Source organism: Musa acuminata, chromosome BXJ2-4 (assembly GCF_036884655.1).
Source record: "Musa acuminata AAA Group cultivar baxijiao chromosome BXJ2-4, Cavendish_Baxijiao_AAA, whole genome shotgun sequence".
In the NCBI taxonomy this organism is placed as follows: domain Eukaryota; kingdom Viridiplantae; phylum Streptophyta; class Magnoliopsida; order Zingiberales; family Musaceae; genus Musa; species Musa acuminata.
Window position 1 is genome coordinate 6,019,083 of NC_088341.1, and position 17,321 is coordinate 6,036,403.

Consider the following 17,321-nt stretch of genomic DNA (forward strand, 5'->3'; position numbering starts at 1 on the left):
ATGGTTCTACTTTCTGAGGCGTCGACGGACGCGTGCCAATGGGAAGGGAAGCGCTGGGAGACCGGCGCGCTGACCCTGAGGTGGGCGACGCTGACGTGGGACGGTGTCAGTGTTCCACCTCGTTGTGGGCGCCCGCAGGAGTTGACCACGAGGGCAATTTTCCTCCGTTGGATCGCATCCGACAGCATAGGACCCGCCGGTTCGTCGCGTGGTTCATGTGCATGCAGGACCACAGTTACAGTATCGGCGGCAGGGAAACCCCTCGTTGTTCAGACGAGCAAGACGCCGTTCGGGTGGAAACTGGGTGGGTATGCATGCATCACCATGGCTTTATGAGTTCACATATGCACGCACATCTAAAAGCCTTCACGGAGGTGCCAATTCAGAGCTTTCTGCAATGACATCAGTGGCTCCATTTCTCATTTTCCTGTAAAAGATATCCATCCATGTATCATCCTTGTTTGAGGTCGGTGTACCCAATCGAAGGACACTGGAATCCAGCTTAAGTAGATTGGATACTTGAGAAAAATCTGATCCCCTTGCCATCCCTAGGAATTATCGATTAGCCTGCCTCAGTTATCATTCATAATCACTGACAAATGAGAAGCCATTATGTGATGACAGGGCTGCAGGAGAAGTTTCCTGTGGTGTTTACTTTAAACGTGGGGAGGTTGCTTAATCTCTACGTCTCTGTCTTTCTCACGAGAGATAGAGAGAGAGAGCAAGTACGTGCATGTTAGGCATTTCTGCGACCAGATCATGCATGAAAGAGGTGGAGGATTAATCGCCCTTTGACGTCAAAAGCCGGTGCCGGACAGCCGCTACTGTAGCTTCTCTAAAGCCAGCACTCCTGTCCAAGAATTAACGCAGTAAAAAACTGATACTTACAATACATTGACACATTATAGCAAGGAAATCAAAACATGCCCATGAATTTACAAGATGAATTAGAGAACTGCTGTTATGCACAGTTGGAACAAATCATGAATGATTTCCTGGAATTTATTATGAATCTTTATAATTAAACAAGTGGAATAGCTGAATGAATCATTGATGCAAGCCAACAAGCCTGAAATCTGTCAAACAAATGTCTCTTTGTAGAACAGCTTTCAGAATTCATGTATGAACAGTGCAACTATATTAATAGATATAAATCTATCTATCTATCTATCTAACCATTTTTTTCTTTAATAATGGCTTAAAGCAATACAAGTCGAAAAAGATAACATAAAATAAAGGAGAACTCCATCTGCTTTCTTTCATAAAAAGTTCACTTGCTTGTAGGAAATAGACAAGTCAAAGATGATCCTTACAAAGGTCAGTTTGCCTACATCATTTTCTCTTCCATCGTTAGTCACACACCCTCCTTTTGACCATCACAGCTATGGAACCAATAGATACGAGCAACTTGGCTCTGCTTCATGTGATTCTTATTTAAAACACAGGGAAATCATTTTGTATAATTGCAGTCCATTCATCGTTCTAAGCATGTCAAAGATTTTTAATGGAAAGGAGGTGGTGCCATTTCCCATGAAAATGCTTTTGACTTTTTCTGACTATAAGGGTGAATCTTTACCATATATGTTATCAGTGATTTGCTTCTCCATGGCATGAAAGCTTGGAACTCAATTTACTGCAACCCACGCAGCTTTCTTTAGTCTCTTCTCTCATGGACAACTTATTTCGATAGAATTCCCCAAGCTTTCCTTTACACAAGAGTTAAATCTAAGAGCCAAACAAAGTCTTCATGAAGAGAAATGCCAACAAATTAGAAGCAAACACGGACTTTATAGATATGAGACAATTGGGAATACAATCTATAAGGAATATGGAATAGAACATTGATCGATGTGCCCCAAGTTGAAACCCTTTTGCATATGAATCCAATCATGCCCCCCATTGAATTTGCAAGCACAAGTGGCACCCTTGCTTGATTCAGCATCTGATTCAGACTCCCAAAGACCTCTAAATTGTCTCCAAGGTTAGGAGTGGGTCTCCATCATTTATCTTGATACATCAGTTGAGACATCAGTTGAGGGGAAGAAAAGAAGTCTAAGCCGATGAGGTCATGCTCCGGTAAGAGTGCTGTCGATGAGACTCTTAACGCAAAGACAGCCACAGTTCATAGAAGGGAGGAAAGGCTGAGGAAATTTAGTAGTCCTTTCTGAAGAGATCGTTTTAACTTACAGTTCAAATATAAAGTGGAAGAAGATTCAGTAACTTCACATATAAAATGCGCAGTATGCCTAACATCATCACCCGATCAACAAACAAAATTATCGATTACAAAAGAGGTAAGTAAAGAAAGAAAGAAAGAGAAATCTCTGCACTTCGTAGCTGTGCAAACTGCAAAGCATATGACAGATGCTGATACATTATCGTCTCTGCTGTTGTTGCTGCTGCTGCTTATGATCGATCGAGTGCAGATGACAGCAACACTTTGTCCGGGTCCTCATGGGGAAGGGACAGGGACTATGTCGACCTGTTTGTGTTCACTAAATCAGTGCTGCATGCAGCTGGCAGAAGCCAATGGTGAAAAGGCAAGATTTGGTTGTGTGGCCAAACCCAACTGGAAATGGAGCAGCAACAGATTAGTTATCTTTCCGGTGACAGTGGCAATGTAATGATGTTGAGGGACTTTGAAGGGAAAAACATATAGACAGATGTTGCTAAAGACACAGACAATGTGAAGACATGATAAGAGGAGATGAATCCCACGGCTGGAAAGAAGATGCTCAACTCCCGCTCGGCCAGTCAAAATCAAGATGCTAAAGGTAACATTGAATTGGTTTCCGCCTTCAGTGCGATCGGTAGTTGTTCACCGTGCGTCCGAAGAAGAGAAGAGAGAACAGGAATCGAATTGGCCGCTGCCCGTTGTTGCGAAGGGCCAGGATGGTGGGTGGACGTGGAGGAGGAGGTTGGCCTCGGGTGCCCAACAACAAGGAGAACCACTGGCCGGAGAAGCTCGCTTCCGCTGCCTCCTGGCGGTGGTGGAAACGCCCCGCCCTCCCCCGCTTCTCCTTCCTCGACGACCTCCTCTTCCGCGTCCTCTCCTGCCTTGAGGCAGTCGTCCTCGTCGGCGCTCTCTGCTTCTTCTACCTCTGCTGCGGCTGCCACCTCTGATCCGTCCTCTTCTTGTATTCCTTTTTGACGTACTATTGCTACCACCACCACCGCCTGTAGCTCGGAAGTAGATCTTTTTTGTGTTTTCTTCTTTCCTATTCTCGTGGTGTTGTTCTTGCGCTCTGGAATGGGTTGACGTTCCTGCAAATTTAGGCCTCAGCATCATCTGAGCAATGGCGATTCAACTATAGTCTCTGTGACTGCATACAATTGGTCTGGGCGGATGGTGTAGCGTCGAGAATCTGTACATTGTTGATTTGCATTGATGAGGTGTGTCTTCTTCTTTTTCCACATGAATTCGTATTACTTCATGGCAATTTGCTGTGAGAATTGGAGTGAAAGAAGATTTCAGATGTCAATAACCTAGCAAGCAAAGAAACGTAAGCAACAACAACACTTACAGCTGCACATTCCATTTCACAAGCAGTTAATCGGATCAAGTGCTGTTACAACACCAATGGCCGTAAAAGCAGGAAAAGCCGGCGTGGTGTGTGTTGTACTAATCTCGACTAGGCGGAGATGGTTTTGAGCTTACAGTGGCGGAGGGTGGTGCAGTCCATACACAGATTTCATTCAAACCAAATCCAATTCACTTCTGGAGTTGCTAGACATTTGAGATGTTTCTAACTGATAGTTCAGGGTTCGGATATGCACTAGTTCGAAGATTATGGAAGAGACAGATTAAGTTTCCAAAGCATAATTAACAGATACAAATAGAATTTACAGCCGATGATCTGCTTTCCATCCAGCCAAGTCATTCGTAATCATCAGATCCTTCAGAAAACTCACCACTTTCCTGCAAAATAATATGGAAAGGGCATTAGGGACATTTAAAGAGGCCATTAGAGCATAAGTTCGATACAGAAAGGACACGAGAATCACCAACCTTTCTCTTAATGTATGCTGCCATAGCCTTCTCGAACTCGGCTCTTTTTTCGGTGGCTATATCATAGTATGCAACCTTTTCCTAACAAATAAGGTAGCAGAAAAGTTACTGTTAATGAATTCTATAGTAGCATTATTTTAGCTGCTTAATTCCACAAACCTGAAACACAGAACATAAGGAAATCATTTAGATGAATTTTAAGGTTATGTATATCTTGATTTATATTTCATGTTAATTTTTTTTTCCCTGTTGCAAATAGAGTAGAGTTCTGCAAGGACTTCAAAAAGTGTATTGGCAGGAGGGTTGATGACTGATTGACAGGCAGAGAAATCCTACTGAATCCTTCTATAAAGTACTTTCTACCTCATCTGCAAGATACATGATTGACTTTTGTTATGATATAAGTGCATTATATAACTAAATTGGCACACAAAAAAACTAAGTTATACAAAATTTTCAAGTCATTACCATAAGCAAATCATGCTCCACCATTTGTAATAAAGATATAAAGGAAAGTTTAGGTTATCAAAAACATCATAAGCAAAAGCACCAAATATTACAAAATACAAATGTAAAGCATCATGAACAAGCCACTTAAGAAGGACAATTGACTACCCATCCAAGATGTTGATAAGGATGTAGACAAATGTTTACTCATGTAAAAGATACTGCAAGCAATGTCATTAATTTATTAAATGGCTGTTTATATCTATATTCATATTTGAGGATGCTGAGAATTTGCTAACATGTGCATCACAACACTTTATAGTATTAAGCCAACACCACAGACAAAAGATCAAACAAACAGTATAATGATAAAGAGCTTGCACTAGATTTATTAGCTCCGAGAATTGCAGTGGTTAACAAAGGCTTTCATTTGCAAGGGGTCAACAAATCATGGGTTGCCATGTGCAAAGAAAACTGAAGCTAAGTTAACTTTTACATTTTGGTCGCATGCATTTCTCCAATTTCATTCCAAAAATCTGCTCCAACATACTTTACATCCGTTATCATAATGAGGTGTGAAGATATAGTTAACTTCTATCATGTGGACTACCAAGTTCCAACATCATTGCTTCTTACATAACTTTTACTAAACTATTCCTAATCCATAGAATTTGTGATGCTGCAGCTTCACTTGAACGGTTGAACCAAATATTTCATCACACACAAGTAGTACATAAGGTGTTTTTGCATCATAATTCCTGATTGTACTACCAACAAGTACTTAATATGTATATTTTGGTTAATTGCAGGCCAAATATTTTAAAGCTACCATTATTCACTAGCCCACACAGATTATGCTAAACTTTTAGCATATAGAAATGAGAGAATGTCCACATGAAAAGCATGTCAACTTTGTGTGCTTAAGAACATGTGTGCGTATGAGAGAGAGAGAGAGAGAGAGAGAGAGAGAGAGAGAGAGAGAAGTTATTTTCCAGTTAACCTCCTAACTAATGAATGCCATGACAAAATTGAAAGTTTCTACTAACATCATATTTCACCATACTCCCATAAGCACCTTTATTCAACCAGTTAAGATAAGAAATTGGTCCTCCCGCAGCAAAGCCACTTGGTGAACAGCATAATGCTTGATTGCATACATAATATGCTATTTTAAATACATATCAAGAACATTTGATCATGCATCAGATACAATTTCTCCTTTGTCCTTTAATTATCTACCTCTTCTCTCAGATGGAATCTCTCCTTCCCAAGTTCTGAGTATCCACATTTTACCAATGGATAAGTTACATGTATATTTTATTTTCAATTGTAGCACAAGTAAATTATTTGTCTAAACCTGGATGCCTGAGAAAAACATGTCAAGAACTAACCTCAAATGACATTGTTTTCCACTTCTCCCCACATGCCTTACCAATCTGAAAGAAATATAGAAAAGGCATGTAGTATAAACAATAGAAATCAAATCGAAACATGAACTACAAGTAACAAATGCATACATCTCGCATTGATTTGACATTTGGGTTTTCTTGTTGGAAGGTCTTGCGAAAATCTTCCCTTCAAAACAAAAACAAAAAAGTTCTTTAACATATCCATCCAATTTAAACTCTTTTATTTCATAAACACACAACTACAAACAAATTAAATTTTTAGTTAAATAACAATATGATAAGAATGGTAATGAGATTGTAAGAGGGGGAATAGAGAAGAAAAGAGTAAAACAGCATCACACAAACAAGCATATCAAGACCCAAGACAATTTTTCAAAGATGAATTGCTGACAATGTCTGAACTTATTAAAACTTTTCTTAATCTTAATATAACTGTTTGACAGGCATGTTCTACCTTTAGGTAATTTAGCATAACCTGGGCAACAAACAGATAGTACACATGAAAGGAGCAACATTCAGGGATTTTATTGCCTATCCTAATATCTTTGAAACCATAGCTTTAGAAGATTGTTTCTTTGCATGATATTGTACTATTATCCATCAAAGTCGGATCTCTGTTAAATCATTACCATTGGATAAATGCTATTATCAATGCATACCTATATGTAAAATCCTTAATAACAAATATTAGAAGAACAGAGGTGCGATAAACAAAAGAGACTGGTTAGATATCTGTGCGTTGAAAGTTAAGGATCAAAAAGATGAAAACAGATAAGATGGATCTGGAAAAGATTTAATGACTATGATCAAATAAAGATGAAACAAAGGCAATTAAGATTACAATGGCTAGGATTACAAAAAAAAAAATCATCCTGGTTATCGTTATATTATGGCGTGGTGATTCTCCTGGGCAACAAACAGATAGTACACATGAAAGGAGCAACATTCAGGGATTTATTGCTTCATGCTTCATGTTTTAAAATGTCCAACGTTCAGGGATTTTATTGCCTATCCTAATATCTTTGAAACCATAGCTTTAGAAGATTGTTTCTTTGCATGATATTGTACTATTATCCATCAAAGTCGGATCTCTGTTAAATCCTTACCATTGGATAAATGCTATTATCAACGCATACCTATATGTAAAATCCTTATAACAAGGTAAGTTTAAATGCTTAACATTGGTGATGTCAATGACTCCTACAAGTTCAAATTTGATAATAGATGAAACAGTTCAAAGTTGATAAATGCTATTAATAAAGATGAAACACAGACAATTAAGAGTACAATGGCTAGGATTACAAAAGGAAAAAAAGAAATCATTTCGATTATCATTATATACGTGGTGATTCTTCATATTTCTGTAAGTTCTCACTAAGTGTGGTGTCTTCTTAGAGCCAAACACCAGCAGCTTTAGTATATGTGACGGACGGCTTGGACAGTTATGTATCACTAGGGTGTAAATTATGTTGACTGTGTTTTGATTGTTCACGAAGATAAAGGAGATTTTGTTTTGGTTTGGAAGTCTCAATATAAGAGTTTATGGTAGGAAGGGGTAATGTCAAATAATAGGATCTGATGCACTAAACTTACCATGTAAGAGACATCAACTTTGATGGATAATAGCATTTATATTGATTATAACTATTAAATCCTTAACATTGGTGATGTCAATGGCTACTACAAGTTCTAATGCACCACCAAGGTACCAACCTGTCCTACCATGGCAAATAAAGATACAAAAAAGAAGGATACAAGGCAAAGTCCATATATTAACACTCCCCCTATTGCCTCACTAGATGGCCTATACCCACCAGGACAAAACCCTCTCCAATTCTAGTTAACCAAAATTATATCCAAACAATCTTAAAATGGCGGCAATTTTTCTTATCGTGTGGTAGCACCTCAAAAGGATCCCAAATAATAGAGGTTATGCTCCAAAACAATAGGAAAAATATTACAGAAACCATCACAAAAAAAAAAAAAACAACCAAACCTAAACCTAAATAAACCCTATGCTAAATCAAATCCAATTAACCCAAAAAAGAGAGTTTATGTTGCTATCTTTAAGATCGACTGCTAAACTCTCTATTGCTCTCTTAGGGTTGTGTTCTCCCTGCATATACAAAACTAAATCTATAGCTAAACGATTATAAATTTGAAATGATGACCACCATGGTGCCCATGTAGGTCATGGTAATTTTTGTCAAAAAAGACAGTCATGAACTTGTAACGCAGCTAACTAGTGCAGCTCATAGGAACATGTCAAAATCACAAACAGCTTCACCCACACAGTCTGTGAATATGACCAAACATAATAGAAAATAGAACCCTTACTAAAACCTGGGACGCATCATACCTGCTCGACCGAAAGAGACCAAAACAGTGACTAAATCCCTACAATGGGCCTTTCGATCACCCAGACTGAACACAATCAAGAAATATAAACTGATCATTGTGATCATTTCTCCCACACAGCAAACGCAGTTTGAGGAAACCATGAAAGTTTTAAGTGACCAAACTTTATATAACAGATGTATCCAAGGAAACAGCATGCCCCAATAGCGAATCATCAACTTCCCACAAAAGCCACAGCCCGAGATGGGAGGGGCAGGAGCGGAGAAGCACGGGATTAGGGTTCAGAGAGGCGTACAGATAGTAGAAGAAAGCAGTGGGCGGCTTCTTGGGCTTGTCGCGGTGGTCGTTCTTAGCAGAAGAGGAGGGCTTCCTCTTGGCTTTCGCCTTCGGTTTCTTGGAGGCATCTTTTCTCGGCTTCGTCGCCGTTTCGGTGGCTTTGGCTCTCTTCGCTCTCGTCTCCATCTCCTCCCCTCCAACCCGACAGAAAGCAGCAGATCCCAACTCGCCGTATCAGTAATTGTTTCATCTATTAGTGCACACAACATGTTCGACTGGAGCCGTCAAACACAATCCTATCAACCCGGTCCCGAATAATGTCTCGCCCCATTAGTGTTCGACGAAATATCAACCCGGTCCACAACCATGTGTCGCCCGAATAGTGTTCGACGAAATATGCACAAGCTTGGGAGGGTAAGCACCCAACAACATATGTACGTATGCCATGACCCAAGCATATCATCATCCAATTATAATATATCCTGATGTAATTAATATCGATTGTGAAGTGGATTTTGATCACTATATAATATATAATTTACTATTTTTCTCGTGAATTTTTTTTTAAGTATAATCCATATGTTCAGATTGCGACAAATATGATATCAGAATAACGTAATCTACTATGCATCCTAATGATGAAAATGATGGTACACGAGCAGCCATGATAGTAACACTCATGACTGAGAGTTTGGACTTACCCTTTTGCTAAATTTATCTTTTATTAATTTATTTTCTACTTAAATTCCTTCTGTACCTCTGCCAAGTACCATAAAAGTATAATACATTCTGGTGTCCTAAATTCAATACCTATAGTTTTAGAGGCATTAATTATGACGGTTATGATAATTAAATGAGTCGTTATAGGACATATTTTGGTACCATCATCGTGATAACAATCAATAGCCACATCAATGTTAACATGAGCCTCAGAGTTAACATGGTGTGTTGTTGTGACACATCGGACTCAGGACGGAATGGCGTCACTCGCTCTCGCGCTGTCCGAGATTGTATAAGACAACGCATAATATATAACCATTCTAGAAAACTCAAAACGACATCGCATAGCACGGATCCGTACAAATTGATCGATACTCGCACAAGAGGTACAAGCCAACCGCTCGAAGAGTCGACGGCCGTCAACGTGCGTAAAACACAATAACCAGGTTCGAGTTTGACTTGTGGGTCAGCTTAGTCTCTTTTGGACTGCCAGCTCAGTACAAATACTCATGTTTGTCTTCTACACCTGGGAAACGCACCAACTCAATACAAATACTCTCGGACGATGGATAAGAGACGCTCCTGTTTGTCTTCTAAATGCACCATCTAAATACAAATACTCCCAAAATTGTATCTTAGAAAATGTTTCATAAAAATCGATGGTTGATGCCACAAGAACTAGTTTACAAGATGAATTTTTACATGTTAATGTTTTACTTATCCTGCTCACTTGCTGCAGGAGGTCATCTGTGCTCAGATTAGAAACAGCCAAACTCAGATGGCAGGCGGAAGCAGCAGATCCCATCAAAAAATAAAAGCTTCATTGCTCGTCTGAATCCCCAAAAATATAGAGATACATGTTTTCGTTCTTTATTGTAGAATATGAGGAGCCATTTATCAGTAAAAGTTTGAGTTCAAGCAATCACTTGCTGTCGTCTCCTTGCCTGGTTCATGGATAGAGTAACTTATGGAAGTGGATGATACATCGGGTTCTCAAGAATGCTACTTGCATGTCTTGCATTAATTCTTTTCTCCAGCCCCTTGTTCGGATGATATCTGAAGTGATGCAGTGGAGTGGAATTAGTATCGAGGAGGTGCAGTATCATCACCATGAATACTGAACATGCAAACATCGGTATCGGTCCAAAGATCCACAGCAGCAAGGCGGTGGCAAAGTACTTTGCTCTGAGACCCAACGACCAGAAATTGCTGCCTCTGATCACTGCATTCTGGACGTAGCTTATGGGTATGTCCGAGTCCAGTGTGCTCAGCATGAAGCTGGCATGGACGAGGTACCGTGCCGAGTGGATGAAGCAAGTGAAGGCGGCCAAGAAGCAGGTGAGCAGGGAAACATACTTCACGTAAGACGTGGTCTGGCTTGTGTCCCCGTAGATGACTTCCGACATCAATACCTTGGAGCTGCTTCCTATCCAGGTTCCGATGAGAGAGCTCAGAGCGATAGAGAGCGAGGCCAGGTTGGTTGATGCTGATATACTGCTTGATATCACCTGCAGAGCTATTGCAGTCTCCTCCGGAGTTGTCTGCAGAAATATGTTTGGTCATCCAAGAGGATGAAGTATACCTATATCTGTAAGGTGAAGTGCTTCGAGTTGTATTGAAGATTGGCACAGATTATTGTGGATGGACATTACTGGATATCGATGAAGAATAGAGAGCTGGAGGGATTTAACGTACTAACCTGCATCATCCGCTCGACCCATGCTCGCTTGTTGTGGTTCTCATAACCAATCACAGTGGTGTGGGGAAACCTGAAGAGTCTGTAGAGGAGAAGGAGATGGTACCCAAACAAAATGGCCAACCCAGCTGGGACCAAAACCAGATCTATGGATTCTCTATCCAGCAGCATATCTCTCTTGCTCTCCCTCCCTTTCTTCCCCTCACATTCCGGTTCAAGATGCCAGGAGATGTATCCTTCTGCATCCCCGTTGTTTTCTTGATTGTTTCCGAAGGGTAGCAGCCTGCCTTCCCGGGAAAGGCATGAAGAGGCGGGAGACCGAAACAAGTTGCATTTTAGCTTCGGCTGCAGGCTTCATGCGTTTGCTTTGCACTCTTCCAGCTTGTAGTATAGAACACCTCACCTAGGTGGCGTAAGCTAACTGGACACACCAGAAGAAATTGAAGTCAGCATCATGGAACAAGACGCTTTAGAGCAACCTGGCATGGGAAGAAGAAAGGAACCACGTACACTGCTCAGTGAGGTACGAAGGGCTTCTCCAATACCGTCCGTTTCCGGTAGTTCTTGGGTGTCTACACCCATGGGAATCATGCAAATGAATGGAAAGATGGATCCCGTTTCATGGGCTCAGCATGCAGATGGATAACAAGCTCACAGCAACACTGGGCTCCTCTCACACACTGAGCTATTAACACCATATTCACTATCCGTGATGATCCATGGATGTAATGACTATCAATGATATATTAAAAATCGATCTAGGTTTTCCACAAGGTAAATCTTAACGAATTCATGGTCCAATTTGATCTAAAGAGAGGTGATGACCTTTCATGTCCTTTCATGTTGTCGCATTCGGTCATCAGTAAAACGACGAACGTCAATCAAGATCATCAGCTACTTTGAACACAATCGTGACCGTTGGTGCGATGTAAAGATGCTTAACGACCGGATTCTATCGATCCCAAATGTGAGTAGCAATCAATTTAATGTTGGACGTATATCTGATGGGCTTTTAATCCTCCGACCCAACACAACGTGGTCTGCTGCTTCTAGCAACATCGCCTTGTGCTTTTAGGGTTTCAGCTTCGTTCACAAAACCTTCGCTGCCGGTCTTTTCTCGGCCTTCACCATTCCCTCCGCTCGCCATGGCTGCCGCCGCTAGGTCGGTCCTTCGCTCGGCTTCGATCCGCGGCGGCGCGGCGCGGGTCGCGGCCGAGGCCGTAGCGGCCTCGCGCCCTCAGCTTCGCTGTCTCCCCAAACTGAGGCCGGCAGCCGCCAGTCGTTTCCTCAGGTAGTAGGCAGATTAGGTAGATACAGACTAGTTGCATTCACTAGGGGTTGGAGTCAATATCTCATCTTGCTGCTTTTGTGTTCTGCTTCTTCTGACGATTTCCTCTTCTTATTTGGGAACATCTTTAAGGTCTCCCGTGGAGGCGAGCTTCTGTGTGGAGTCGCTAATGCCGATGCACAGCGCAACGGCCACGGCGTTGCTGACCTCGATGCTCAATGTTTCGCGTAGGGGATATGGATGGCTCTCCGAAGGTATTATCGGCCACTTCTATCTTCTTTAATTATTTGGTTGACTGGATTGTGTTGACCCCTTCAGGCGATTCTATTGTTTGGGTGAATTGGTTAAATGGCGGGATAGTGTTCGTCCAATTTCATCTTGTTATAAAGTTTCAATTTTCCCCATTCAAAAGACCGTGTGGATCTTGATTGAGTTCTTGGTTCATCAGTCAATTTTGACAGCATATTACAGGGTACAAAAAGGAGACATTTTGAATTAACCTTAATGTAATAAAAGACTTAATATGGATCTTATTGGATCTGTCTTGTTCTCTGTGGTTGTTGAACCGCTGTACTCTGTTCTTTCATATTACGTGGTGCTTCTAAAGTTGAAGTTATGATTGAGACTTGTTAATCACCTAATTAATTGGTGAATCTACTCTGCTTCCATGGATTAAATTGTCCTTTTTATTTTTTATTTTTAACCTTTTATACTTGTGTAGGAATATTATGCTTATTTGCATTAGTTATGTTTCAAGTTTAGAAAATTGCATTGCATGTAGTATTTCCTTTTGAAGTCCACTTATAGTTTGTTTTATGTCAAATAGCATGGACTAGAAACATCTCTAGTTATCACCAACAATAAGATAGCCTAGGGTGTCAACATAAAGGATTCATAGTTTTCTTATAAGTTGTTGCTTGTATTGTGATGATTTTTCCATATGCTGCCGTTTTCCTACTTTCATGTAAGAGAATTTTTTTTTTCTCTTTTTTCTTTTGTAGGATATGATGAAACTAGATGAAAGCCAAGCACCAAAAGGTAATTAGCATGAAATGTAATAATTATATGGGCTGTTCATAAATTGAACAAGAGATTCATCATTTTTAAAAAGGAAGTGATGCCATAGCTCTCAGACATCATGTGATGTGAGTTCTCTATAGACCTTTAAAATGTTTACACTGTTTGTGAACAAATATTGTTATGGAACCAATGTTGGTCAGCACCAACAACTCTGTTTTATACATCACCCGTTTAGCCTCATGTCTTATAGTAGCATGGTTAATTCAATTTTGCTTTTCATTGTTATAATTTAGGTAATTTTATCTGGATGCTGAACCAGATGGTAGTAACAACATGTGACAATTGCTAGGTGGAATCTAGCTAACTGGTTATATGTTCTCCTAAAATTACAGGTTGGCACAAGTAAATTCCATGAGAACAACAACAATTATATTATATGAATATTTTCCTATTATTGAGTCTATTTAGGGCATCTTTAATCAGACTATGACCATCCAAATATTTTTATATTGTTTCTCCTAAAATTGTCTAAATCTTGCTCTACCCTCTATGATCACATAGAACCTTTATGATCATTGACACTTTGATTTTTTGCTTAAATTTATTTGTTTATCTCCCTATCATGTTGTACAACTTATCCAAGATATCTAAATCTATTACCTTTAGGAATATTTTATTCTCTTTACTAATTCTTATCTTGGCATTGCTAAAGTTACACTTCATATATTTGGTTTCAATCATATATTAGCCTAAAATTTAGTTTCTAGCAATTGTCCCTGGCTGTCAAGAATAGAACTAATCCCAGTTAAATTCTCATGAATTAACATAATATTTAACACATAGGCTTTTCTCTAGCTTTAGCAACTTGGAAGTGTTAAACTTTTCCGTTTAGTTGTTCACATGTATCTTGTTCTTTTGATAAAATTTTGATTTAATCTTGAGGACATATGAGAACGATTACTTGACTAGGCTTGAATTCTACAACAATAATCAAATGACTGATATGACAATATATTTGATGGATATGCTTGTCAAGATGATTTAAATGTTTATTTAAATTGCTCCCATAAACTTAGTGAATTGTGTTTTCTCATAGAAGTGATAAGTTGATTAACTATAACTTTGAACCAAGGAATTAACTCCAACTACCAACCCCATGCCACAACTCCCCCCAAGACTAGTATGATATGATAACTACAACATCTCACTAGAAAATATGTATAAAATATAGTTGAAGCTCTAACATAATTTGTTATAGTCACCAAGGTTCGCAATTTTGTATCGTATGAGAGTATCGAGATTAGCTCGGTATGGTATGGTACGATACGAGTATATTGAGCAGTATACCGCTCGGTGCGTGTGTGTGTGTATAAGGTTAAAAAATAAAAAAAGGGCGACGTTGTCAAGGCGATGTTGCCTCATTTCTTCTCCCCTCGAAGCCTTGGCAATGTCGTCATCGAGGCTTCTTCTCTCCGCGCGGATGAGGAGAAGTAGCCGACGACGCCGAGGCCTCGTGGCCTCAAATGAGAAGGAGGCGACATCTCATCTGCGGTGTCTAGCAAGGGAGGGCGGTGATGGATCGGGATCGTCGAGGTAGAGCGGCACTAGATCTCCAGGTTCTCCCTCTTATTCTCTCTCGGCTAATACCACCCCATAGCAGGCGGCGACGGTCAAAATCGACCGTCACCGATCGATTTCGCGTGGTAGTCAGCGGTATCATTCAAAATTAAAAACCTTGATAGTCATCAAATACACTTAAATGCCGGCTTTTAGAGATTTTATTTTGTATTTTTTTAATTGATAGCAATTTGGTCTACACTCTGGATGAGTGCATGCACTCATGAAGAGTTGTGATTCCTTGTTCTCAAGTTACAGTTGTCTGAATCCTGATTTAGTGCATGGCTTATCTAAGCAAGTCTATTTAAATGTTAGGGTAGCAGAGACGAGAACACTGAGATAAATGGCTGATGTCAGAAACAAATACATCATAAAAGAAAATAAGAAAGATGATAAGATGGAGAAACATTTTTCTAAGGCAGTTAGATATCTCTAGAAAAGATATGTTAGACATGACTGGGAGAAGTCATAAAGGGCATGACAGTACTGGCATCATCTGTGACCACCCTTAAGAAAGTTAACTGGTGTGAGAATGTTCATGTATCTGACCCAATATTAGTTGAGAATGATGTCTGTGGCCGCAATAAATTAGGTGATATGATACATGTTTGTTTTACTTTTTTTGATGTGCTAGACAACTTATCTATTTAAGCTCTTAGTGGAGACATCCAAATCTTTATTGTCAGCACCCTCGATTATTCTTTGTAAAGAATAGAGTTGGTGGTAGTACTAGTTCAGGTGTCTGTAGTGCTGATGAAGTGTCTTTCCTTGATTCAAGTGCAGAACCATGAAAACTTCCCATATGAATACGATTTACTCCTATTTGCATAATTTTGATTGGATGTTGAATTGTGTATTTTACAAAAAACTTTTTTTTGTGTGAAAGACCGAGTTACTTTCCTGACAGAAAAGTTACACATTTTGTAACTAGGTGCCTAGACCAAAAGCATGTTTGTCCATATTTAGATAGCATTTCTCTGTCCTGAATATTTTTGTTCAATGCATTGCCAAATGAACAAATATACTGATATTTTTGCATTTATATCAGCTGGCAATGATGATGTATGATGGTCTATCAAGTGGATTCAGCAATACTTTGGATTCAGAAAAGCCAAATGCTTATTTGAGAATGATACCTTGCTATGCTATAGAAGGAACCGACTCGCTTGGTTTTGTGATTTATTTTTTCCTGCTAGATGGACCAATTTAAGGTTCTCGGCTTTTGCTTTTACCCTCCATTGTTTGTTTTGCTGATTCACCCTCGATATGTTCAAGCTTTATGAAACTGAGGGACCAGCTGCAAATAAGAAGGGGAAATGTCTGTCTCAATCAATAAATTAAGAATGTTGGAAATTATTTTGAAGCAATATCAGTGCTCCTCTCTCATCCATCATATAATGGGATTGCCAAGTGAATCTCAGTTTGCACTCATGCCATTTGTTCGAATTATACATGCCTCTCTGAAGCTATCCAAAATGAAGAATTGTTTTGTTTGCTCACGTAATCGGACTTCATTTAGGGCATCGGCATTGTGATTCCTCCTCATTTGAACAGTACACATAACTCGTACAATAATGCTTGTTTGACATTCTTCTTGTTTTTCTTTAGGTCTGTGATTTTTCAGCACGGAGAATTGCTAAACAGAGGTCATGCTGCTCCTCTTCCTTTGCCTGTCTCCTCAATTATCTCCATTATGAATAAAGAGAATTATCGAAACTTTTCAAACTTGTGTTGCTTGGTCATTGGTGGTTGGAGCTCATGTACTTGTAGATTATGAGTCGTGGCTTCTCGTGTACCTTTCATCAGTAGTAGTTGCTGCGGTTATCTGTTGTTGTTACAGTGTACGCAGTTGCTAAAGTTGTTTCTTTTCAAAGAGTTAGAAGGATATGCACATCATCAGTGTGTGTACTCGACTCGTTTAGACTGCCTCATCTAAAATAGCTTGTGGTAGAAGGAAATTTGTTGGTTAACCATAGTAATCTAAAATAAGACTCTTTTAGACTCTTTTAGACTGCCTCATCTAAAATGGCTTGTGACGATGGGATGGTAGGTTGATTGGTAAATAAATGTAGCATGAAAAAGTTTGCTTGTTCCGTTTTAGAATTCTGTTTTCTTGTATGTCGAAATCAAATCAGTAGAAAAAGGAGCTACAAGTCTATTCTACTTTATCGTAGGGATGCGCCGCCGCCGGGTTTGGAAATTGGTTGTAATGTATATTGAGACTTACAAATCACAATACAATGCAAGCGTAAGAAGGCAATGAGGGTTTAAGAATTTAAGATGTGGAAAACACACAAGATTAAGGGAGATATGAATTATATACCTCAAATAGACCATCATCAATTATTCTTTGTTTGAAATAAAAATAAAAATAACAGACATCATTCAATTTTACATGTATAAAAAATATAAACAGACATGTTTCGATTTTACAGGTAGCTAAAGGTTTTGTAGCTTCAGTAGTCTTATCTTTGTTTGAAA

General features: G+C 39.5%; 4 protein-coding genes across 7 annotated transcripts; 1 reads left to right on the top strand and 3 right to left on the bottom strand.

Moving 5' to 3' along the window:
* Window positions 1–2,719: 2,719 nt before the first annotated feature.
* Window positions 2,720–3,665, bottom strand: LOC135609691 (uncharacterized). Its single transcript, XM_065103207.1, has 3 exons — window positions 3,525–3,665; window positions 3,332–3,444; window positions 2,720–3,264 (listed from the first exon to the last, which is right to left on the bottom strand). The coding sequence occupies exons 1-3, from the start codon at window positions 3,532–3,534 to the stop codon at window positions 2,761–2,763; spliced, it is 627 nt and encodes a 208-aa protein (XP_064959279.1). The 5' UTR covers window positions 3,535–3,665; the 3' UTR covers window positions 2,720–2,760.
* An 8-nt stretch (window positions 3,666–3,673) lies between these two features.
* LOC103980900 (high mobility group B protein 14) lies at window positions 3,674–8,863 on the bottom strand. The gene is made up of 5 exons (XM_009397422.3): window positions 8,519–8,863; window positions 5,974–6,031; window positions 5,848–5,892; window positions 4,010–4,090; window positions 3,674–3,919 (listed from the first exon to the last, which is right to left on the bottom strand). Exons 1-5 carry the CDS (start codon window positions 8,683–8,685, stop codon window positions 3,878–3,880), a joined length of 393 nt encoding a protein of 130 aa, XP_009395697.2. The 5' UTR covers window positions 8,686–8,863; the 3' UTR covers window positions 3,674–3,877.
* Window positions 8,864–10,049: 1,186 nt separating this feature from the next.
* Window positions 10,050–11,086, bottom strand: LOC135609044 (uncharacterized). Its single transcript, XM_065102130.1, has 2 exons — window positions 10,919–11,086; window positions 10,050–10,760 (listed from the first exon to the last, which is right to left on the bottom strand). Exons 1-2 carry the CDS (start codon window positions 11,084–11,086, stop codon window positions 10,185–10,187), a joined length of 744 nt encoding a protein of 247 aa, XP_064958202.1. The 3' UTR covers window positions 10,050–10,184.
* Window positions 11,087–11,926: 840 nt separating this feature from the next.
* On the top strand, window positions 11,927–16,849 carry LOC103980901 (protein NUCLEAR FUSION DEFECTIVE 6, mitochondrial). Of its 4 annotated transcripts, none has more exons than XM_065103210.1 (4): window positions 11,927–12,206; window positions 12,336–12,457; window positions 13,205–13,241; window positions 16,449–16,849. In XM_065103210.1, exons 1-3 carry the CDS (start codon window positions 12,061–12,063, stop codon window positions 13,222–13,224), a joined length of 288 nt encoding a protein of 95 aa, XP_064959282.1. In that variant the 5' UTR covers window positions 11,927–12,060; the 3' UTR covers window positions 13,225–13,241; window positions 16,449–16,849. The 4 variants fall into 4 exon arrangements, with proteins under 4 accessions (XP_064959282.1, XP_064959281.1, XP_009395700.1 ...); XM_065103209.1 differs by lacking the exon at window positions 16,449–16,849 and adding an exon at window positions 15,889–16,271; XM_009397425.3 differs by lacking the exons at window positions 13,205–13,241; window positions 16,449–16,849 and adding an exon at window positions 15,889–16,271.
* Window positions 16,850–17,321: the final 472 nt, after the last annotated feature.